This window comes from Pan troglodytes, chromosome 5, assembly GCF_028858775.2.
Source record: "Pan troglodytes isolate AG18354 chromosome 5, NHGRI_mPanTro3-v2.0_pri, whole genome shotgun sequence".
Classification (NCBI taxonomy): domain Eukaryota; kingdom Metazoa; phylum Chordata; class Mammalia; order Primates; family Hominidae; genus Pan; species Pan troglodytes.
This window is the reverse complement of record NC_072403.2, coordinates 128,812,954-128,837,361: the sequence shown is the minus strand read 5'-3', so window position 1 is coordinate 128,837,361 and position 24,408 is coordinate 128,812,954. Positions and strand designations below refer to the sequence as shown.

Below are 24,408 nucleotides of genomic sequence, written 5' to 3'. Positions count from 1 at the left end.
TTCCATGTTGTTATATAATGAAGTGTCTGACACATAGAGGCTGAACATGTATTTAATTAGTATACATTAAAATTTTGGTTAACTTTCCAGACTTATGGCCAAACGCTTTTTAAAGCTGTTTTGTTTACTACTTAATTCCAAGTCTTTATTAATTTTCTCCTCTGTATTTCTACAATATTTCTAGATCAAAGAATAGAACATTTGCTATTCTTTGTGATTTGTTACTGCTATAATCTTTTTCTGTTCAATAAATTAAATTATAAACTGCATACTGTTGAACATACAACTAAGCAAATGGTAGCAATACTCTGACAGGTCCACAGATAATTGTTTATTGCTTGCTGAAAAAAATTCCACAGTTTGTTTTACCAAATTCCATCATGATGTATAATGAGTATCTGGGGCTTATAGATCCTTTTATGATGTACCTGGGGTTTATAGTGTAACCTAATCCTTAATACAAATAATATGAGGCTTGTCATAAGACTATAGGAGAAGCCTGTAAAGTTTATGGAATTCTCCTACCACAGGCCAGGAACTTTACAACAGACCTTTCAGTGAAGACATATGGAAAAGAAAAGGAAACAGAGGTAGAAAGATAGATAGATAGTGTTATCAAATTGTATTAATTTATATGTAATGATTCCTTCACTTCTGAATTAGGCTTTGCATCTAGCTAATCCCTGAACACTCATTTACTTTCAATGTATAAGAAAGTACTTGGTAAAAGACTGCTTCTAAATCTGAAAAGGTTCAAATAGTCTACAATTCACAATTTCTTTATATGTATAGGCATGGATATGATATGCAAATGTTTTTAAATTATAGTGTTTAACCAAACTACTTGACTCCTTAATCTCATCTCCAAAGGAGCTGAGATTAAAGAGTAAATCCCCAGCATTCTTCAGAAACAGTACCAGCCCCAAGAGCACCAAGCCTTTAAAAATATTTCCATACATTATTTCTTTTATTCCTTTTAATCTTTTTTAAATAAAGAGGGGAAAGCACTTATCATCTCCATTCAGTTACATAGAATCGGAATGCTGCTATGTGACAGAAATCATCACACTAATGCACAGGAATTGAAGTCAAGCAACTTTGGTCTTGGCTGAATTGAATTAAGTCTTGACCTTGTAAACATTTCCGTTGGAGGTAGAACATACACATTTGACTTTTTGTCAAATAAGGGATAGTAAACAATGATTCTGAGATCCTAATAAATTAAAGGTATTGTAAAGGCATTAAATATACTTTTTAAAAGAAACCAAAGATAAAAAGGCACACAGATGTTTAATAAATTAGAAAGTGAAATGTAAATCTTCATAGTTGAAATGTTTGCATCTTCAGATCTTCACTGGTTTTATTTGATAATTTTGAAACTATGATTAATAATGAGCTCACATTTTAAACTCTTAGTGTGCATGACAAACTCTGCAAGTATCTCCATTCACTATGGAGTTGTCCATAGTACCAGTGACTTTAAAACAATGTCAGCCACTGCATATTCATTTTTCTTTACTCTTATGGAAGTCTGAGTGAATAATGATATTTGCACAGTAGAGATTTTTTTTAAAGTTTTAGCACCCCCTCCCACATTGGTGGTTTAAGTGCCTCCAGCTGCTGTTCCCATGAACACAGTGTTGATAGGTGGTAAAGAGGACACCATTTCTCTACTGCTTGTTCCATGGGAGTCCAGGGTTTCTTGAGCTGGATACTGGTTGGAAGTTCCATACATACATTGGGATGAGGAAGAAGGAATTGGGGTTTGCAAACTGGAAGCTGTAAGGGAAAATATAATCAGCAATTGAAAATTGATTGACATTTTCTTTTCTCTGCAAATGCCTCTCATTTTAATACCCTGTATTTATTTTTGCACTTAGCACACATACCTATTCTAAATTTGAGCCTGTATGGTTTACCAGAGCAATCATCTTTTCTTCCATTTGTTCCCACTTTTCTAGTCTCCCAGAAATTATTTCCTGTACATATTTCACAAAGAAAACTCCATTTCAACTTAAGTGCTACCACCAAAATATATCCCCCAATCAACCTCCTCTTTCCATCTGCACTTTCACAGTTGTAGTTCAAACCACCGTCTTTTCTCTCCTGGACCAACACAGCAGCCTCCTGACTGGTCCCATGATCTCCACCTTTGTCTCACCCACTCACCTTCCCGAGAGCAGCCAGAATGATATTGCTGAAGACTAGATCAAACTTTCACTCGTCTCAAATGCCATAGTGGCTTCTGATACCCTTGGAACATGAACCAAGCATCTTACCCTATGTAGATGGGCTCCTGATTTTTTATTTATTTTGCTCTACTCTCTCCTTCATTCAACATGCTTAAGACACACTGGCCTGCTCTCGGCCCATTGATTTTTTTCAAACTTACTTATTCTGATTTCAGCGGTTCTGCATTCACTGTTTCTTCTGCCTGGAACTCCTCCCTCAGATCTTCACATCTTTGCCTCCTTCTCATCACTCAGCTTTCAACTCAAATGTTTCTGCCTCAGGATTCCTTTCTCAGCTGTCCTACCGAAAGCAGCTCCTCCTTTACTATCTGTCATTTTACTCTATTTAATCAGGTTCAGAGTACTTGACATTATCTTTTTAATGCATTTGCTCATGTATTTATTGCCTTACTGTCCCTCTACTAGAATGTAAACTTCTTACAGGCAAGAACTATGGCCTGATCACCACCATATCCTCACATCTAGAATGGGGTCTGGCTCCTAGTCGGTTCTCAATAAAATTCATTAACTGGCTCACTAGCCCTGTATTTCCCTCATATATGGTTGCTGCCTTCTTATTGCTGACATGACATGCTCTCTGTCTAAGAACCAGGCTTTATACTTAAGAAATAGTTGAACTCAATTCTCCTTGCACTACTTATCCACTTATTCTATCCCCTCATTTTACCCTGCAGCACACTTTGTAATCTACTTGTAAGCCAGCTCTGGTAAACTAAAGCTTAGACTCCACCCTACTCTTAACCTATGTTTCGTCAAAGCTTCCACTATCTCTTCAAGTAAACAGAACTAATAGTAACAATAGCAACACAGTACATTTTAGTCTCATGGTGAGAAAACTTCCTGAAGTGGAATTTTCTGCTTCATTAGAGTAACCTAGAAGCAATGACCATTTGCAGATAGCAGAAGATGAGCTGCTAGATTCTGCTCAGGGAGCATGTGTGACAGTGACAGGAAGAGAAGGAGTACTTCCTATTGAATTATTGGGAAGGTACACTGAGTGAGGAGAGATGAAATTGATTTCATTTTCCCTTATGCTCTGGTTGCGTGTCAATGCCCTCCACTTATGCTAGTCTGAAATCAATCTCATTGGAAGACTTTAACCATCTCATATAAATATTAACACTCTGCTTTGATACTTAGTGAATATATACTTGCCCTGTGAAATCTTATTAGTATTTTTAGAAACTAAATCTATAGTGACTAAATCTGTGTTATTACTAATAACATACTAATTATTATTGCAGAATTTCTTCATAGATGAGGATTAAGAAATGTAACCTGGTTGGAAGAAGATTCCAGGAGGCTTCACGGCAAGCACACGTTTTTCTTATTTTTACTTACATGATATGTTAGAGAGCAATAAAAATGGCAACATTTTCTACAGAGGTGTTGAATCACATTTTACATAAGAATGAGAAAATGCTAGTAGCACCCATCACAGGACACCAGTTTTTTTTAATCTTGGAGTGATTTTTGGATACTGATGGAGATCATGAGGCCTAAAGATATCTCTTGGCACTACAACTGGGTCCAACACTAATCAAGAGTGAGAAAAGGATATTATTACTGCCCTTTTAAAACTTACAGTTTTAGACTGCATTTGACAGGTCATATTAATCTTTTGCATACTTAATAGATACCAGCTATTTTTTTTTGTAAAAAGTAACAGATCTAGCAGTAGGTTGCATAATAGAGATATACAGAATAAGAAATGAAAAACTGTTACTAACTGTGTAGTCAGATACAAAAAATATAACTTTAGATCCAAGGTAATAAATCAACCGTGGAAACATGCTTGCTCAGTTCACCTCAGCATATCTCCCTCAAGTAATGTTGCATACCTGAGGTTAACAACTTCTTAAAATGTTTTCAAGAACTACTAAAATAATTTACCTAGGACTGGAGTTCGACATGCAACTGGAGATGATGTGTCTGTGTAAAACGAGCTGGTCTGTTTTCTACCACTGTCATCTAAAATGTTAAGTGGATCGTGGATGTCACTGTAGGGGGGCAGTGAACGAATGCTGCTGATGACAGAAACGTGCTGATTCACCATTGATCCGAGCCTGTGAGACTCTGGGTAGTTTATGTTGCTTCCATAGTATCCTGTAACAGAAAATGTTGAGAATTTGCTGTTAACTTACTACAAAGAACTTTCAGGAAGGAAAAAGGTGACAAAGTAATGAGGTGACGTCCTAAAGATATCAAACTGTAAGTATTACATGTGTATCTATACATGCTACAGAACTGGATTTGTGCTTGTACATGGATAAGGTTTACTGTGCTGTTTTTTGTGTTTTTTAACACATAAGAATTGTAGCATCATACATAATTTAATACAATAATTATAGCATAATACATAATTTAAGACATAAGAATTGTATTAACTTTAAGACCAGATTACACTTCTGTCAGATTTCCCTTATCTAAATTAACAAGATCTATCTTTGAAGAAAAAAAAGCACTATCACCTGTCACAAAAATACTACTTTCATGTATAGATGCATGTTTAGGGAAGACAAAGACTGGCCTACACTTGGGAGAAAGACGCCAAAGAAGCCTACACACAAAGCCTATTTTGGTGACTCAAGGTCACAGGTCTCTCTAATTCCCTTAACTTCCTATTTTTATTGGTCTGTTTTGGTCCCAATCTTTAAAATCTGCTTTTAGTTATCAGGAAGAAATATTATCCACTAAAAATGTTTTCAAAAGACAGAACATTCTTCTTTGGGGCTATTAAGGTAGGTCTCAAACATATGATTTAACTATCTTTTTTTTTTTTTTTTTTAACATATGCGGTATTTAGGAGGACAGCTGTAGGCCGGGGGTGGTGGCTCACACCTTTGGGAGGCACCTCAGCATTTTGGGAAGCCAAGGAGAGAGGATTGCTTAAAGTTGGTAGTTTGAGAACAGCCTGGGCAAACATAGCGAGACTTTGTCTCTAGAAAAAATTTAAAATATAGACAGGGATGGTGATGCATGCCTGTAGTCCCAGCTACTTGGGAAGCTGAGATAGGAGGATTGCTTGAGCTAGGGGTTTGAGGCTGCAGTGAATCATGATCCTGCCAAGCACTCCAGCCTGGGCTACAGCATAAGACCCTGTCTCAAAAAAAAAAAAAAAAAAAAAAAAAAAAAAGGAAGAAGGGCAACTTTAGGAAAGCCACAAAAATTAGGAAATACATATGTATGTGACAGAAATCAGCTCCAAATGTCTAAGATTCCATGATCTTTGGAAGCCTTAAATGAAAGGACATGCTAGTCAGCAGAGGTGGAACGCAATGTCTGATTTTGCCTCATTGCCATCTCAAAAACCAAGAAAAATTCTTTTAAATATCAATACCATTTGGTGAATTAGGAGGCAGTGTTGCTCCTTGGCAGCTGGCAGCTCCTGTGTTGCTCAAGAAATTGAAGCTTCCTGTATTTAAAAACTGCATATTGTGTGAATCCTGGGCTTGCAGGGATGGGCCATAGCTAGACGGTGGCCGGGAGTTATATGGAGACCCCGCACAGCTGCCACTGAAGAAGTCTCTTGAAAGCTGCTGTTCAGTCCAAGCCATGCATCGACCATGCTCGGTGTGATGAGGATAGAGTCCTGATGTGGAGTGGGGCTGTGCCCTAAACACAGTCTGGTAGTTAGAGCTGGTGCTATAAAAGTCATGATTGGCTTGAGGGAGAGTGGGATAAATGGGCTCTGGGTATGTGGAGCAGTGTGATGGAGCTGACAGTACTGGGCCCACACTTGGGGGCCTCCCTGCCATTGGTCCTTGGTTAATGACACTTCCTCGGCTTGCCATGGCTGGAGAAATGGGTGGTGTCATCAGATGACCAGCATTCTGTGAAAGCTCCATTTGATCTGGAAAAAATCACCAGAACATTCCTTTAGTGTCATATTAAAGTAGATGAGCTCACATCTTTAAAAAATATTCAAAAGATTTATTAATGTATTGTTTTCCAGCTTGCTTCATTCCTGCCCTCCAAAAATAACTAAATTGAAAAGCACCAAAAATCCAGAATTTAAAAAATATAATCACAACACATGTATATATCACAACAGTGGAGACGTGGATTTGGTGACTACAGAGGAAAGTCTGCGATGGCTTCATGGTTTCTCCACAGGTAGCATGGGGAGGACATGGGTGTCTGCTGCTCATATTTCCCCATAATTAAAAAATTAGCTGATTGTTAAACTGTTTGATTTTTAGGGTAAAAAGAAAAAGTCACTAATGTCAAAATGGCCATGGCTTCAAAGCAGTCAATTCAAAATGTCATGCAAACACCTCTTATAAGTAATGTGATTTATGAATGCCACCAACTCTCTGGGCCGCCAATGTTCCATTGGTAGAAATGGACCCCTGAATTATAAGGCTCTTCTAGGTTTAAAATTCTGTATATCAAATGAAGTAATGTATATAAAAAGATTTCAAAAAAGACACAAGGCAATAAGCAGATTTAAAATATTCCCGAGTAGCTAGTTCAAGCCACCAAATATTCATGTTGACACAAAGAGAACCTTAGACCAAAAGGGAGAATTATTGTAACAATTATCCTAAAATGGCCGAATCCAGTTTTTTTGTTTGTTTGTTTGCTTTTTTGATATGGAGCTTCACTCTCGTCACCCAGCTGGAGTGCAATGGCCTGATCTCAGCTCACTGCAAGGTCCGCCTCCTGGGTTCAAGAGAGAGTACAGACGCCTGCCACCAAGCCCGGCTAATTTTTTGTATGTTTAGTAGAGACGGGGTTTTGCCATGTTGGGCAGGCTGGTCTCAAACTCCTGACCTCAGGTGATCTGCTCGCCTCGGCCTCCCAAAATGCTGAGATTACAGGCATGACCCACCATACCCAGCCCGAAACTACTTTTTAAGGAAGGAGAAATAAAGTCTCCTCAAAATCCAGAAATAAGCAACCCATTTTTTTGATCTTCAAAGCATCTTAAGAATTTTATGTATACCTCATCTAATTATTTCTTCCACTAAATTAACTAATTATTCATACTTCTAATATAATTTATGGAGTGTGTCAAGACATGATACCTGTGTTAATAACAGTATTATTACCATTGCTGAAAATCACAAAAATATTATAAATCTTTATTAAAACTCAGTTAAGATCATCCTTTTTTATTGTTGGAATTCCTGGACTGGAAGTTATGAGTTTTAAGAAAAATGAAGCAACAGGCTTCTCTGAGATGTGCTGGAGCCTAAGCAGTTCTCTTTAGCGTACCTGTGAGCGGCATGTTGTCTGTGTTCCCAGCAGGGAACTGGTGCAGAGCAGGGCCTAGGCCTCCAGATTGACTGGATGGCAGAGGGAGATAGGCTGTCTCCACATGGCTTTCATTCTTCACAGCGTCGCTGGAAACCATGCTCCCTTTATTACGGTTGGCCAGAAAGCATGAACTCGGAGAAGCAGTGAAAGCAGCTTTACTCGCATCTGGAAAGAGTTTTTAAAATGGGAAATTTGAGATTTTTTCTCACATTCCTCGTAGATAAACCCAAGTAAAAGAAAATGAAAATGTTTCATTGTTGAGTATTTAATCTGGAAACTACTAAGCAATGTTTCCCATGGGAAGTGAGGTTGGCAGACCTTTGCTCTTGACAGTGATGCTAGGTTTTTTTTAGCTGCATATTTGCGGATGTGGATGTAGATAAGGAGCACTAAATAATCCAGTTTGGAGTGAAGTCTTCAAAATGCAAGTTGCCCTATCCTGAATAGATGTGTTTCCTTCCTTCTCTAAACTCCTATAGAACTTATTTTTACACCACTTACATATGTAGTATACCACATGTGTCTTGAATTACAGTTATTTTTTGTATTATAGTCACTTCTCCAACTTCACCTTAATTCCCAGAAATTAAGATCACCAATTTTGTATACTTCAGAGTTTCCAGTAAAGTACTTTTGACTACATAGCAATGAGTGAAAGAAAAGTAGTGCTCCAATAGTGTGACTGTATGGTGAGAATTAGTAATGACATGTTTGGAGAAAAACTCTGAGATTATGATAAACCCACTTAATATCTGAACTTATAAATTCTTGAACTTAAGATTAAAACAAAGAAATATGCAAAACAAAACAGTTATTTTAAGTTACCTGAATTCTTCATATACTTGTCCAATAAATTCTGTAACTCCTGCTCTTTGTCATTATTAAACTGGGTCTCCATGGCCAGGAGAATGTATTCATCGAGAAGCATTCGAATCAAATGAAAAGAACCTTGTTTATGGATGGAGAATGAGGAGAGGATAGTGTGAAATGTAAAAAGGGGAGAGAAAGAGAAGGAAAGGGAAAGAGAAGTCAGTTATCTTTGTGACCATCTCGCAACACTTTACAAGGAGCAACTGAAATAAACAAATACTTGTTGGACTTTAAATGACCTGCTAAGACCAACATGCTTAACTTGGATCTCTAATCTTTCTGTGTATTGCCTGCCCTGCTCACTGTGTGTACTGTCCTGCCAGCTCTTTGGCCACTAATTACATCAAAGGAAAATACGGATGAAAGTGAGACATGCTTTATGCTTTAAGAGGGCACACATTGGAGTGTGATAAGCTTCAACTTGGGGAGAATGAGCTCTACTCTGCTCTATTTCTGTTTACTTTGTACTAAATAATTAGACAATGGCCAACATGGTCTGAAAAAAGGCAAGTAAAGAGATGTCTTTCTAGCCTGAAACAAAATATTCTTAGATTTGGCAAAAACTAAAAGAGTAATTTTCAAGTGAAATATGTTCTGGAAAACTAAAACTTCTTTTAACTATTCAATAGATTTTCCAACAAAAGTATTTTTCGTAGTAAGGCCAGGCTTCAATGCTGTATATTTTATAAAACTTTAAATATAGAAGTCTATTTCAAATAATAGACAATGTGTTTTGTTTATTCTTCAATACAAATTCACTGATTTTATTTAATTCTATAGAACATTAAATAAAAACAATTTAGTTAATTGTAATCTCTTTCATAATGTGAAGATTTCCTGAAATGCAGCTACCAAATGCAGAGTTACTACTCATGAGTTTAACATTATAACTATAAAATAGGAGTCTCAGGAATTCTAAGGAAAAAGAAGGCATTCAATTTTATAAAAAGCTAACGTAACCCTATTTGTCTCCCAAGTCATATAGAACAGGAAAGATGGGTCAGAAACATGAGACTGTGTCTTCTAAGCTGTTTTTTGATTCCTGGAGTGCAGCTATATGGGTGCTCAGAAAAGCTGCAGAAATTTGCCATATTGCAATGAATAATAACTTTGGAAAATAATGTCTTAATTATCATTTGTTTAACAAAGAAAATTTATCCAAGCACTGATGGAATGTAATGATAATAGCTGCTATGCATTAAGCATTTCCTGAGTGCTAGGCAATTTGTTTTTATATACATCATCTCACCAAAGTACCTATACAACCCTTCGAAGAGAATATTCTTCCCCTTCTTCAATGAGCAGATTGGCCCATAGCCAGAGACAATCATTGTTAGGATTTAATCCTGCTTATGGTCTGACTCCAAAACCCAGGCTCATAAATACCATTTTCTCATAGCTCCATATTCAGATACAGTTTAAGAAGTGATGATGTAACATGTTTAAAAATTGACAGGAACTGTGACTGAGGAACAAATTATATAATTCATGTAAGAACAGTTTTATAATGCACATATGTTACCAAAACTGGATGCATTGTTCAAGGTGAGATTATGCATTACTCGAGCACCAAAAAAACTCCACTTTAACAGAAAGTCTTGAGCTCTCTTCTTTAATGACCTTCCATTTTGTTTGCTGGTCTAAAAGTAAAGGAACAAAATGAAACTATAAAATCTGTCCTCTCAGTACTACATGCATCCTGTGTTAGATCAAGAAGTAAATAGACTGTCTAACAAATGGACAGATGGCATGGCATTTATTTCATCAAATAAAACTATCTGTCCAGGGAATTTAATGTTAGCCTGTCTTTGCTGATGTTTTAAGGGTAATAAGTCTTTATTCAATATGGCTTTGTTTCCTAATAGAATTAGACAACAAAATGAAATAATTTTCAAAATATTTTTATCTTTTAATTTTTCTTTGACAGAGCTTTAAAAAGAACAGAAGGTGAGGTGTGAAGGAAGGGCTATATATTTTTGTGAATGATTAACTCTGACTTCTTTGGTACTGAATGATAATCTATTTTCCTTACAGAAGGAAAAAAGTCTCCAAACTATAACTAGTTTCCTTGATATGGAATGGCCAACACCAACTAGTGATGGATATATTTGTTCTTATTGCTTATTTCACAATGGGTGACTAGGTTAACCAAAGAAGGTGAAGAAACCACAGAGAAAACACAAAATATTGAGCTTTTGGAATTCAGAAATGCAAATGCTTAGAACCATGTTTTCCATCAGCATTTATGAAATCTTGCTTTTTAGAAACGGGCCAGATCATTCCAGTTTCTAAGTTTATCTTTCTCTACTGATGTTACTCAGCTGTAATGTTATTGACTGATAGGGAAGGCAGAGCATCTTGTAGTCTTTCGGCAAGAAAGGAGAAATATAATGGAATCCATGCCCAATGCTCTCAAATCTTGACATATTCCTAATTTCAGTATTTGGCCTGCCTTATTCGTAGAGCATCAAACGCTTTTCAAAGCCTTTACACACACAGTCTTCCACCCCTCTCCCCCCAGACAAAAAATTATAGCCAGTTTAGCATTTACTCTTTACAAGGAACTTATTTTCTGAATCTGTCATTAAAAAGTACCTTAATAACTCTCTGTTCTACCACAGTATCCAACCATTCAATAAAAGCCTCCACGGTGGCATTCTTCTTAAGGAGATCCTTCAGTTCTTGGAACACAGTGATAGAGTCATCTACCCAGGAAAAAAAAAAAAGAAAGAAAAGAAAACAGAATATTGTACTCTACTTGGAATCCAAGAGAAAACCTAAAACTTGGAATCATCAATACTTTGATAGCATGAAAGGGAAAGACAGATAAATGTGTGAAAAGAATTAATATCATATCTTGAAAACAGTAACAAAAAAATCCTTAGTACTGTACTCTTCAATGGTGTGTGTGTGAGAGAGAGAGAGACAGGATCTTGCTTTGTTGCCCAGGCTGGAGTGCAATGACGTGATCATGGCTTACTGCAGCCTCAAACTCCTGGGCTCAAGTGACCCTCCTGCCTCAGCCTCCCAAGCAGTTGGGACTCCAGGCACGCACCAACAAGCCTGCCTAAATTTAAAAAAAAAAAAATTATAGAGCAAGGTCTTGCTGTGTTGCCCAGGCTGGCCTTGAACTCCTGGGATCAAGCAATCTTCCCACCTCAGCCTCTTGAAGTGTGCCCGAAATTTTAATAAGTGTATATATCTTGGTATATATTGAAATATAGGTTTAAATCTTATATGTATATTCACATACTAGGGAAGATTAAGTTGTTTATGTAGTTAAATATTCATTTTGAGTCTAGTGTTTTCATTAAACGGAACAGATTAGTTAAAAGTGAATGAATGAACCTAAGCTTGGTGATTTCCTGCTTTCCAAAATATCTTTTATCTTTAGTAAAAGTTAATTTCTGCTCGGCAGAATTGAGCCATTTACCTGAATAACGTTTTATCATGTAATATTTAAAAGGGCAGTTTAAGACTATCCTTTTATTAAAGGGTTTAAGGTTTACTGAATCTCAAAAGGTAATCCTATTTTATGTTAGGAAATAAAAAGTGGAGTTGAGATTGGGCCCCAGAGAGCAGTCCATAGTTTGTGCTCCAGTGTATAGGAGGCTGCAGGTTTTGTCTTTTCAAAGACAGAGGGAGGAAAAAATAGTGGCTGTTATCCCTTGAAATTCAAGCCTAGTTGTCTAGCCATGCATATTGGCTTGGTAAGCTCTGTCAGATGGTCCAAACCTGAGTAGAGAGTCTGCTTTGAAAAGCATATTGTGCTGAGATACATTTTGATATTTATCACACACCACAGGATGACAAGACTATAAAACACATGCGAATTTCTATACATGTAATGTAAAACTGAAAGAAAACTTACAAAACTCAAAACCATTTTGATTATTTTCAGATTATTTCCATTTCATTTATTTCTAGGTAAAGAAATTACAGATGACTTTTATTTTCCTCAATATTTTCTATCTTTTCCATGGTGAGTAATTATAACTATTTTTTATTAGAAGATAAATTTTTTAAATTAAAAATATTTTTATAAACCAGGTTTTTTTTCAATCAGATGTGATTTTTCAGCCCAGAACACCTTTGACAATATGGGGAAACATTTTTGGTTGTCTCAGCTTGGGGGAGGCTGCTACTGTCATCTAATGGGTAAAGGTCAAGGATGCTGCTAAACATCCTACAACACACTGGACAGGCTCCTCCAACAGAGTTACCCAGCTCAAGATGTCAATTTTCTGAGCTTGGAAAACCTTGTTCTAAACAAAGAGAATGGACTTACGTTCAGTGTAGATACCAGATTCAGTGTCTGTGCTGCCTGAAATGGTAAGAAGGGCTTGAGAGCCAATGCTGTTCAAATCAACCCTTTCAATATCAGACACCATAGAATTAACGACATGCTGGTCAAAGAGAGCTGGTCTGGCAATCTGCATAGAGAAAGTAAAGAAGACACTACACTATATCATTTCTAATGTATCTAGAGGAAATTTTTAGCTATCAGAAAAATAGTTCCTTGAGATAAAAGTGTCATAAATAACTTTTTTCTTATTTTAAAGACAAAAGCAGTAGCTGAGACTCATGATCATCTCTGTTAAAAGTCTGAAAATTATAGGAGATACACCTGATGTAAATGATGAGTTAATGGGTGCAACACACCAACAGGGCACATGTATACATATGTAACAAACCTGCACGTTGTGCACATGTACCCTAAAACTTAAAGTATAATAAAAAATAAAAAAAGAAAATATAAATGGATTCTCTTTGTCCATGATCACAAAATAAGAATTTTTAAATGTTACATTTCCTATCTGAAATCATCTCAAGCTTGTCTTTTAAAATTTAGAAGGCAAGAAACCTTCATAAAGCAGATAATCATTTTGGGGAAAGAGAAATATATTTTAACAATATACAAATGTGTCATTCTTAACTTATGAATTACTTTTGCTCTCTCTATTTAAAAGAGCCATGATTAGTCGGCAGTTTAAAATGTGTTGAGTTTGTGGTTTCACAATATTAAGTATCACACAGGCTTACTTCTCACAACCTTAATTTGTACCAATTAGATTCACATGGCAAATAAATGTTTAATTGCATTCAAGTTTTTTAAATTTCCAATCACAGAGAAGTTGCAAAGATAGTGCAGAATATTTCCATATACTCTCCATCCAGCTTCTTATCATCTTCTGTAACTATTGTATATTACCCAAATTATGAAATTAACATTGGTACAATACTATTAACTACAGACATAATTCAAATTTCACCAGCTTTCCCACTAATGTGCTTTTTCTATCATAGCATTCACTTTTGGGTCTCACGTTGCATTTAGTTGTTGTCTACTTAGCTCCCTTCAATCTATGAAAGTTCCTCAATCTGTCCTTATCAGAAGATTCATTTTTTTATATGGTGACTCAAATGCTCTCGACTTAGCAACCAACATACCTGGGCAAGATGTAAGAAAGATGTTTGTCGTTTCAGAGAAGATACAAATCTTCGCACAATAGGTATTTTCTTGTCAGTTAGAGCTTCTGGCAAGTTTTCCAAGGATGAAACAACCCACTGTTCCCAATTTTTAGCAAAATTTCTTATGTCTGCTAATAAGCTACAAAGAAGGCTATGTGTTAAATGCTTCATTGTTAAAAAATGCATTAAAAATCATATTTTAATTGAGGTATACTATTATTCTATGATTTCATAAGCAGTACTTTTGAAGTCAGACAGCCTAGATCTGCCATTTATCATCTTTTCTTATGCTATATTTTTAAAATGTTTGTGGGTGCATAGGAGGTGTATATATTTATGGGGTACATGAGATGTTTTGTTATCATCTTGGTCAAAACACTCAAGCTCTTCAAACTCCACTTCAAGTACCCAATTCAGAGTACAGAATAGATATTTAAAGACTACAATTGATAATTAAAAGACATTATTGATCAGGCTAATACCAACTATCATATAGATGAAATAATCTGGAGGAAAAGGTAAATAAAAAGTAAAATTTGTTTTACCAAGCAACATCTATTTTTGGAGCACCAACTATGTCCAGTCCTACATGAATTTGTACCCCCAAAGTACTAAAATAAATTTTATCATTTCATTAGATTTTGTTTTCAGAGAAAAAGTTGGCTTTTTTTTTTCAGAATTCTATTGTTCTTATATTGAAAAGGTTTTTTTTTTTTGAAAAATCTTCTGGTATTGTTTCAATAAACTATTTGAGATTTTATTCCTTTGTTAAAAGAAGGCAGTAATTTCATCATGCCACTTTCCGATTTTGTAATTAAGACAAAAGTTAATAATAAAATACAATAATTTCTCCTATAGTTTTTATTCTTGTGGTTATTTTCCATTAATTATCTTTTTTATCATACTCCAGCTAGTTTCCATTGAAAAATTTCTCGAAGGTCAACAGTGCTTAAATCTGTTTTTCACTTTAGCCGCTCTCAAATTAAAGGGATTGAAGGATTGTTTCACCCATTTTGTTTATTGAGGCCCAGCTATAAGACACATCTCTTCCAGCAAATACAAAGGGACAAAAGTAGAAAATAGTCTTCCTGATAAATGAATAAATTACTACCTAATGTTTTCTTCTAATACAATATATAAAGTTAAATCCTATAATAGGAATATTCGCTCATGTTTTATTAACTGAACATACCTTTCAGGCATTTCTTGCATTGTTGCAGGAATGAGTACATCTGTAAGAACCTTAATCATAGCAAAAGAGGTTAATACAAATCTTTACTTAGTATTTCTATAGAAAGACATATTATTGGTCAACTACTTTTTATTCCTAGCTTCCTAGAGAATAACATGTTAACTCCTTTCTCAAAGTTATAATTTTATCTCCAAAATGAATGTATGTATGAGTTGTGTGTGTGTATGACAATAAAAACAAGAGATAGCACTGTATATGTACATGCTCAGTATGTTAATTACCAATGGATTGGTCCATGGTAATCATATACCGTTTTATGATGAAAAGCTGACCACTTTCTAGAGGTGGGAGGAAGATTTTTGTAGAAGCTCATCTTACACCGTTCTACTTACAGAGCTCACTGTGCCTCTCTGGGTCCACCATGAGGAGGAGAAACCGGGTTCATTTAAAGATATTTAAAGTCAGGATGTTTATACTAGACTAAAAAAAATAGATCACTTAAAGGGAGAAGTATGTTTTAAAAGTATTTCTTGGACAAACTGAATGACAGTCCAAAAAGCTTTGCTCTGATGGAAATGTGTGTGCATGAGCCCCAGGTCTTTTCTTATACTCACTCACGGAGCTGCCTCCCCTCCCCTTTTGGGAGCCTTGTCAAGTGTTAAGCATTACAAACAATTAATGCAAATTAAACTGTTTTTCTCTAAATAATGGCATTCATATTCAATCCAGAAAAAAAAAAAAAAAACAAGACAATCCTTACTCTCCTTTGAAATTTTTTCAACTTGAACTTGAACTAAAGGCAGAAAATATATTGGACTTTATTCCTCCTTTCTCCTATCCTGTGATGAGGAAGTACTGGACAGAGGATAAAAATATGCGCTCTCTTATTCAAGTTGTCTCATTACTTCTTGGTCTGCTTAGGGGCTTCTGGACATAGTTTATCTATAAATAGCTTTTGCTTTACTTTTCTGCAAAGCTGAGAATCTGATAGTGGCAACTAACTTAGAAGGATTTTAATTCCTAAATGTTTAACAGCGTCCAGCTTGGGTTTTCTTGCCAACTCAGATTATTTTTTAAAAGGAAAGCTTTTGTTTTTCCTTATGGTAAGATAGCAAGCAAATGTAGGCAAACTCACTTTAAAGTACCCACATTGCAATATAGTTTTATCCATCAGCTTAGAACTTGTAGCTACCAGGGAAGAGACTGTCAGGAATTAGCCTCTTTCTGTCTTCCATTAAATGTTTGCCTAGAAGGACAATCAGTTTGTCCTTATTTAGGATGTCTTCGAGATCCTTCTGCAGACACTTAGGAACTCTGATTTGGTTTGAGAAGAGAATTAGACATTAATGCATTAAAGTTAGAGGTTTTTGAGATTTTCAAGTTATTAGTCTCATAAGGGTGCCTAATTCTGCTTTCTGCCAAAACACTGGCATTGTGAAAAAAAATCCACTGTGTTATTTTAATCTGAAAACACCTTAGAGAGTTAATAAAATTTAACTAAGTTTTCACATATTAATAAGTGTGTCACATATAGACTCATTATTAGCTGTAAAAAGAAATTGAGTTTGTTTTACTTAATGTAAACTTCAATTAAAACACATACACTATTAAACATGCACTATTAAATTGCTTGCTTTCTCATCAAAAAAAAAATGACAGTGTATCTCCAGCCATAAATAACATATTTACTGAAAATATATTGCAAGAATTTAGATAGAATGCTATGTAAAGAAATAAATGGCTCATGTTTAAGACATCCCAAAGTGCTCACCTTATAAAGAATTGAGTCACAAACACAGAAAATATCAATGATAACAGGATTTTCGAGCAGGGGAAGGAGATGGTCAGGCATTCCTTGCCAAAAGTGTAATAAAAAATGCTGGATCTAGTTGCAGAGTAAAAAGTATGTTAAGATTTTTTTCTTTAACATGAACTCATTAAGAACAGAACATGAAAGTATATATAATAGGGTCAAATAAAGCATTCTTTGTCATTCTTACCTCTTCAAAGTTTCCATTAATTGCATTGTCCAGGATACACTGGCAGTGAGTTTTGTACATCATTATGAGCGTATCAACCTATTTCAAGGAAGAAAAAGCTTAACCAAAGCATCCTTTTAACACTGCCTTTTCTTGTTAATTTGTTCAACACAGATTTTTTTAAAGATCCTATTACGTACCAAGCAGTATGCTCAATGTTGAGGACTCAAAAATTAAGGCAAAATTCTTATTTCAAGGATCTTACTGCCTTGTGAAGGGAGAAAAGCAAACAAATGGACAACTACAGTATAATATGAAAAAGGTAATTTTTCAGAGTACTATGGACCAAAGTAACATCCTAGTTTTATGCCTACTAAAATATTAAATTTTAAATTTTAATTTTTAATTTAAATTTAAATTTTTTAAAATTAATTTTTGGGTAAATAAACATAAAGTAGTAACAAAGATTTGGATAAATAAACATAAAGTAGTAAAATACATCAAATCTTCACACAGTTTTATGAAGTGGATGCTTGGAGCAGTATGGCATAATGGTTTCAAATTTTGTCTCTGGAGTCAGCTCAACTTGGGTGCCCACCTTCACTGCACTACTTACCAGGTATGACTGCAAAAGTGGCTTTGTCTCTGAGCCCCCAAGCTTTTTAAGTAGGTAGTAATAACATATTACTTACATGGTGTTAAGAAAATCAAATAAAATAAGATGTGATACATATGGAATAGTGCCTGGCACCCAGTAAGACCTTACTAAACATTATCTGGAGTTAGTAACAATATCAAATGATGCATTTTCCAAAAAAAGTTTCAGACATTGAATGTCTATTATGAAAAGTCTCTATTTTCAAGTTACCATGGATATTTGCATAGCATAGTTTAAAAGTTTTAAATATATTCTAAAATTTGCAATAGGCTAGAACTAGATAATATTCTGGCCACTTAATAACATTCAAACTAAAACTTTTATTTTACATGTTAGAAATTTCCCTACCTGTTGCCAGTTATGTACTCTACGTGAAAAAAAGCAATGTTTAGAGGTTGAATGTGTGAGCTTTGCCTTCAGATTACCTGGATTTCAATCGCAGCTCTAATTTGCCACTTACTAGTTATTACTAGTTATGTAACATTAGGCACACTACTTGATATTTATGTGCTTTAATTTCCTCATATCTAAAATTGACATGATAATAACAGTAGCTATAAAATAGGGTTGCTAGGAAGACTAAATGAATTAACAAATATAAAGTGTTTGGAATAATCCATAGTACATATTAAGAAACTGATGGATGTCAGCTATTTTGATTCCAATAGCATCTAGAGTGGTGGTGGTGATGGAGGTGTCCTATCCTAACCCTTTGCATTTCCCTTTATTCCCACAACCCAATACACATATCTTTGTGGTTTAGCTTAGAGCTGTAGAACCATGACATGAACATTATTGACCCATCTGAAGGAGCTGTGCTAACTATAGAATACCTCTAGCAGGATATGTTACCATCAATGCAAATGAGAATTGCTCTATATTTCAGGCAATGCTATTATATTTTCAGATTATTCCAAGTCATATGTTTAAAATGAGGATGAGTAAGACACGAAAGATGGAAGGGAAGTCATAACTGTTGTCAAAAATTAACCCTTTCTGTATATATCCAGAAAAAGGAAATCAATATATCAAAGAGAGATATCTGCTCTCCCATGTTTATGGCAGCACTATTCACAATAGCCAACATATGGAATCAACCTAAGCGCTCATCAATGGATGAATGGATAAAGAAAATGTGGTATATACACAGGGGAATATTATTCATCCATAAAAAATAAAACCCTGTCATATGCAGCAACATGGATGGAACTGGAGGGCATTATGTTAAGTAGAATAAGCCAAGCAGAGAAAGACAAATATCACATGATCTCACTCATATGTGGGACCTAAACAAGTGGATCTCATGAAGGTAGCGAGCAGACTGGTGGTTACCAGAGGTCGGAAAGAGGAGGGGGAGAGGAAAATAATGAGAAGTTGATTAATGGGTACAAATACACAATTTGATAGAAGAACTAAGATCTGGTGTTGGATAGATCTGTAGGGTGATTATAGCTTACAATAATCTATTGCATATTCAAAGTAGCTACAAGAGAACAATTCAAATGTCTTTAGCAAAAAGAGAAGATAAATATTTAAGGTGATCAGTAACCCAATTACACTGATTTATCCTTACAAATTATATGAGCATATTATCACATGTGCCCCCAAAATATGTACATCTATTCCATATCAATAAATTCTTTCAAAATTAATCCTTTGAGCCCTGAAACCTATTAAAGTACAAGTAAGCCTTTATCTTCACAAGTATTTCTATTTGTTACAAAATTTATTGCTTTATATGCAAATCATCAAAATTTTTAAAACTTACAATTAGTATAATACTTAATTTGTTTATTTAATACTTACATAGTCTTAGCGCAATGAATTTTAATTCCAGTGTACTTTGCATTCTTTGTAAACATAATCTTAGTCAATTTTCTGAGAATAGACATTGTATTAGAGTGGGCAGGAGCAGAGGCAAGGCTTAGCTCCACTAAAGACAGTGAGCACGTGGTGGGGGAGACAACTGCCTCGAGAGACACTATGAGTAGCAGGCCCCCAGCTTCAGTCAGTACCCTCACTGGGGTCAGCTTTTCACTGGGCAGTTTCCATTCTTTCGGCCTTAAAGAAGCAAGTGCTGGCTGGGCGCAGTGGCTTACGCCTGTAATCTCAATGCTTTGGGAGGCTGAGGCAGGTGGATTACTTGACGTCAGGAGTTCGAGACGAGCCTGGCCAGCATAGGGAAATCCCGTCTCTACTAAAAACACAAAAGTTAGCCAGGCATGTTGGCAGCCACTTGTAATCCCAGCTACAGAAGCTGAGGCAGGAGAATCACTGAACCCGGGAGGCAAAGGTTGCCGTGAGCCGAGATGGCGCCACTGCACTCCAGCCTGGGCAACAGAGCGAGACTCTGTCTCAAAAGAAAAAAGAAAAAGAAGCAGGTGACTTAAGTGCTTGATTTTAGCCCCACCGCACTTTCTAGGAACTGATAATTTACCTGAGGAGCCTGGCTAATGGCAAGGAAGGTGACAGAGCTAAATTGTCCTCAAAAAAGAGTGTCAGTCCCTGGCTTTCATGATGGAGTCCACTGGGAATGAACTTAGAAACCAAGGGTTATAAAAGCACCTTGATACCTGAGAAATGATCTACAGACCAGTCTTTCAAATTGGCAGGTATGAACTTCCTTGGAGGCCAGCAGAGAAACATGAAATTCCCAGCAAACTATTGAGGTAAACTATTGGAGCCTGTTTCTCACCTCTCCTTTCTTCTTTGTTGCTTGCCTTTTTGGTCCCCCTCTCTCTCTCACCAGGTATATTTACACCATAAACATCTTCATGATAAGTTTGCATGGAAGCAATCCTCTCCACAAAAGTAACCCAATAATACCCTCCCTCAGAAGACTGAGATCCTCCTGATTTCCACAGGAATCCTCACAAACTGCCACATGTTAACATTTACTGGGGGATTCTCAAATATGAAGTCATCATATCACACATTACATCTATAAGGTAAAAATTATGTGATAACCTTGAGAAATGTAATGGGAGAGAACAGTCAGAAGTGAACATAGTTTGAGAGACTCCCTTGGATTTGGCATTTGAGAATTATCTTCATTTGCCTATTCTTTTTTTTAAGGGTATATTTTACTTTTTTTTCCCAACTTTTATTTTAGATTTAGAGGGTACATATGCATGTTTGTTACGTAAGTATACCAAGAGATGCTGAGGTTTGGAATACGAATGATCCATTTACCCAGATCCTGAGCATAGTACCCAATAGTTAGTTTTTCAACCCATTTCCCTCTTCCCTCTTCCCCAGCAGTAGTCTCCAGTGTCTACTGTTGCTATTTTATGGCTAGGAATACCCAGTGTTTAGCTCTCACTTATAAGTGAGAACATGTAGTATTTAGTTTTCTTCTCCTGCATTAATTTGCTTATGTTAACGGCCTCCAGCTGCATCCATGTTGCTGCAAAAGACATGTTTTCATTCTTTTTAAAGAATACTTTGCCTATTCTTAACTAACAGAGTATGGCTGTCATCAAAATGAGCCCTGTAAGTTACTATGCATCTCTACTTATATGCCAATAAATTTGTTTTAAATCAATGTGCTATCTTTACCTCATTTCTACAAAAAGCCCATTACTAAAGTAAAGCATGTGGACATTAATCGTATTCCTCTATCTTTGTACCTCAGAAATACGAACTAACTCAATATACTATAAGAGATGTCTTCTTCAAATGCTAATGAAACATGTACTTTGGTTGAAACAAAAATGTAGAAATAATTATGCTCTAATTTAATAATGGTCTCTGCTACTAAACAGCCAACAGATCCCCGACAAATGACTTTAGAAGTACAGAAATCGAAGATTTAGTTTACACGCTATTACATAAACATTGAAAAGTCATATTGAGAATTATTTATAAACTGAATCCCAATGAAAATGATTCTTTCTTAACTTTAAAAAATGCAAATATAAGAGAACACAGAATTTTAGAAGTAAGGAAAGTTCATGCTCATCTGGCATAGTTCTTGCATTCATCTAGCATGTCCCTCAGTGCTAGGGACAGATTCTGTCCTAGAGAAATGCTTGATGACCATTTACTGAAATAAAATGGAGATAATTGAAAACATAAAACTTTTAACTGAAGAAAGTGTATGTGACAGACACATTCCAGTATTTTCTTCTTCAATAGAGCTTTAAATAAAAAATAATGTTTAGTCTTTTAAGGTTTATTTTACCACCTTCTGATTACACACTATCATGGAGATGGTAAATAATTAATTGGAAGTGTTAATCAATGTTAACAAAAGTTTGCCTCTCCTATAAATCAGTCAATTATGTTTGATTATGCAGATTTCTGATTGCTTCCTGCAGTGCCATGAAGTTCCCAGCAAATTGACATATGGAGCCAACATATCAGAAAATCAATAGAGAAGTATCTGTAATTGATACCTTGTCCTTAGAAATGCATCCTTGGTATACAAGGTGTTGAGCGCTGGGGAATTCTGGAAGAAGTGTTCCAGTTTTTGAGCTAAGCGAATATTTACGAGTGAAGCCACCCTATAATTTAGAAAAATGAAAACAAATACATCATTATCAACTATATGCTTCCAAAGTACTATTCTAGTAAAATACAAATGCATAAAATTTCATTCTTCTTCATCCTGCAAACCATGAGAACTTACGAGATTTGAGTAGACTGTTTAGATTGTGTAACTGAATAAACGAGACATGTCAGCCAAATGGTTTTCAAACCTTCAATAGTTTCATAGTTAGAATATTTTTCCTATCACTTCAAATTTTAGTTTTGAATATTTGTCAGTTTTCACAACTTTTAGAAATTTAAGTACACATTTGCTAATGGCATAAGTTTAGGAAGATCTGCCTTTGGAACTACTGAAATTATTTTAACTATAAGAGGATCAGGAATTGTCAAATCCAACCTTCCTTTTTACAAATTAAGTAAATGAGATGATTGAACGTAAAATAATTTATTCAGTCTCAGAGGTAATTACTAGCAAAATTTTTATTGGAGTCTAACTTTTGATTCTCAAGCTAGTGCACTGGACTCTCCCACAGTAAGTTTCTTCTACCCTAAATTCAGGCATGTGTTGTTCTTTCACATCTCTTGGGGAAAGCATACTTGAGCTATTTTCAGAAAATTAGAAAAGTGACAAATAACATAATGCTACTGTGCTGGTATACTTACAAGAAACCCACACAGGAAGAACAAACGCATATTCATGACAGAACTGGAGCCTCAGCAAATCAGTCTCCCAGGCCATAACTGATTGTTCCTCCTCCCCAAACAAAATTTTAACAAACCAGATTGTAATCAAAAGTTTGGGGAAATAATGAAATTATGAATATAATAAAGGACATAAAGTGTCCCTGGCAAGGACAAAATTTTGTTCTTTCTCATAATTTTCTCACATTTATTTCTACACTGCATTTCTTTGTTTATCTCTGTCATATTGAAGATGTTTAGTAGACAAAAACTTAATTACTGTCATAGACAGGTTGGGTTCCCATCCTCTTTCTAGAACTTATAATGGTAGAGCCAAAGGAACTGGGAGTACTTTTGAGTCCTTTAACACCAGATATTTTAGAAGCCCTGATTTCTTGTTGACTTATTTGATATAAGATTTAAATAAGCTGGAGACAGAGCTTGCAGTGAGCCAAGATCGCGCCACTGCACTCCAGCCTGGGTGACAGAGCAAGACTCCGTCTCAAAAAAAAAAAAAAAAAAAAAAAAGATTTAAATGAGCTTTATATTTAAAATATAGTAGAAATTCATTTTTAAAAATTATGTTTTTTACTTTATTAATCTCTTTTCAAGTATAGTTATTCTTAATTTTTTAATTAATAACTATTATTTAATAATTATCATAAACTGATATAATAGCATAGTTAATCCCAATCCACTCTATTTATTAATCTATCTTAATTTAAGAAATGCTTCGAAGACTTTCAATGCTTGGATTTTCCATTTATGAGCACCAATTATCATTGCACTGTCAAGGAATGTTACTGTCAATAAATAGGGAAAAATAATATAGGAAACAAGAAAATAAATAACTTAATCCTTAAAGGAAGGAAGTTATATGACAAAATAGAAAACTAACATTTGTTGGATAAGCATAACAAAAATTTACCTAAATCTTAATTTTAGAAAGGTTTGCACTTTTCATATATTTTTTCTCTTGTGTGGAAAGTCATGTTTTTTCATCTCAATATGTGATTTGGTGATATAGGAAAAGAGAAACAGAGAAATATAAACTCCCAAAATGATAATACACAGTATGATATTAAACTGAAGTTAGGAATAAAGGAATACTCTTATTTCCACTAAAGAAATATAATTAGTAATCAAAAATCCTTTTACAAAGAAAAAAATAGACTCAAAAGATTTTAACAGGTGACCTTTTATCAAGCATTCAGGAAACAGACAATTTTAAGCTTAGTAGATTTTTTTCTGACAATAGAAAAAAGGATAACTTCCCAATTCACTTGAAAACGTATATGTCAAAACTAGACAAGAACAGAAAAAGAAAAATTATATTTCAATCTCACTTATTACTATACTTAAGACAGTATTAAACAAAATATTAAACAAAATTCAGTAGTATATAAGTACAATCATACTCAAGTTAGGTTTAAATTCATCATATTAACAACAAATAGAGGAGAATGCTGTATATTATATAATCATCTCAACTGATGCAGGAAAAAGTTTGTTTAAAATCCACTACCATTCATTAGCCTCTCTCTCTCTCTC

At 35.1% G+C, this 24,408-nt stretch overlaps 1 protein-coding gene across 1 annotated transcript in view; it reads right to left on the bottom strand.

Annotated features, from left to right (window-relative positions):
* Nucleotides 1-948: 948 nt before the first annotated feature.
* RFX6 (regulatory factor X6) overlaps nt 949-24,408 on the bottom strand; it is a 54,914-nt gene continuing 31,454 nt past the window's right edge. Inside the window, exons 7-19 of the mRNA XM_527584.7 lie at nt 22,083-22,190; nt 17,049-17,126; nt 16,820-16,933; nt 15,049-15,098; nt 13,836-13,995; nt 12,673-12,817; nt 10,980-11,089; nt 9,907-10,024; nt 8,340-8,462; nt 7,473-7,679; nt 5,593-6,105; nt 4,146-4,358; nt 949-1,779 (exon numbers count right to left, since the gene is read on the bottom strand). Coding sequence (XP_527584.5) covers nt 1,604-1,779; nt 4,146-4,358; nt 5,593-6,105; nt 7,473-7,679; nt 8,340-8,462; nt 9,907-10,024; nt 10,980-11,089; nt 12,673-12,817; nt 13,836-13,995; nt 15,049-15,098; nt 16,820-16,933; nt 17,049-17,126; nt 22,083-22,190 — 2,115 coding nt within the window. The 3' untranslated portion in view covers nt 949-1,603. The remainder of the gene's footprint in view (nt 1,780-4,145; nt 4,359-5,592; nt 6,106-7,472; nt 7,680-8,339; nt 8,463-9,906; nt 10,025-10,979; nt 11,090-12,672; nt 12,818-13,835; nt 13,996-15,048; nt 15,099-16,819; nt 16,934-17,048; nt 17,127-22,082; nt 22,191-24,408) is intronic.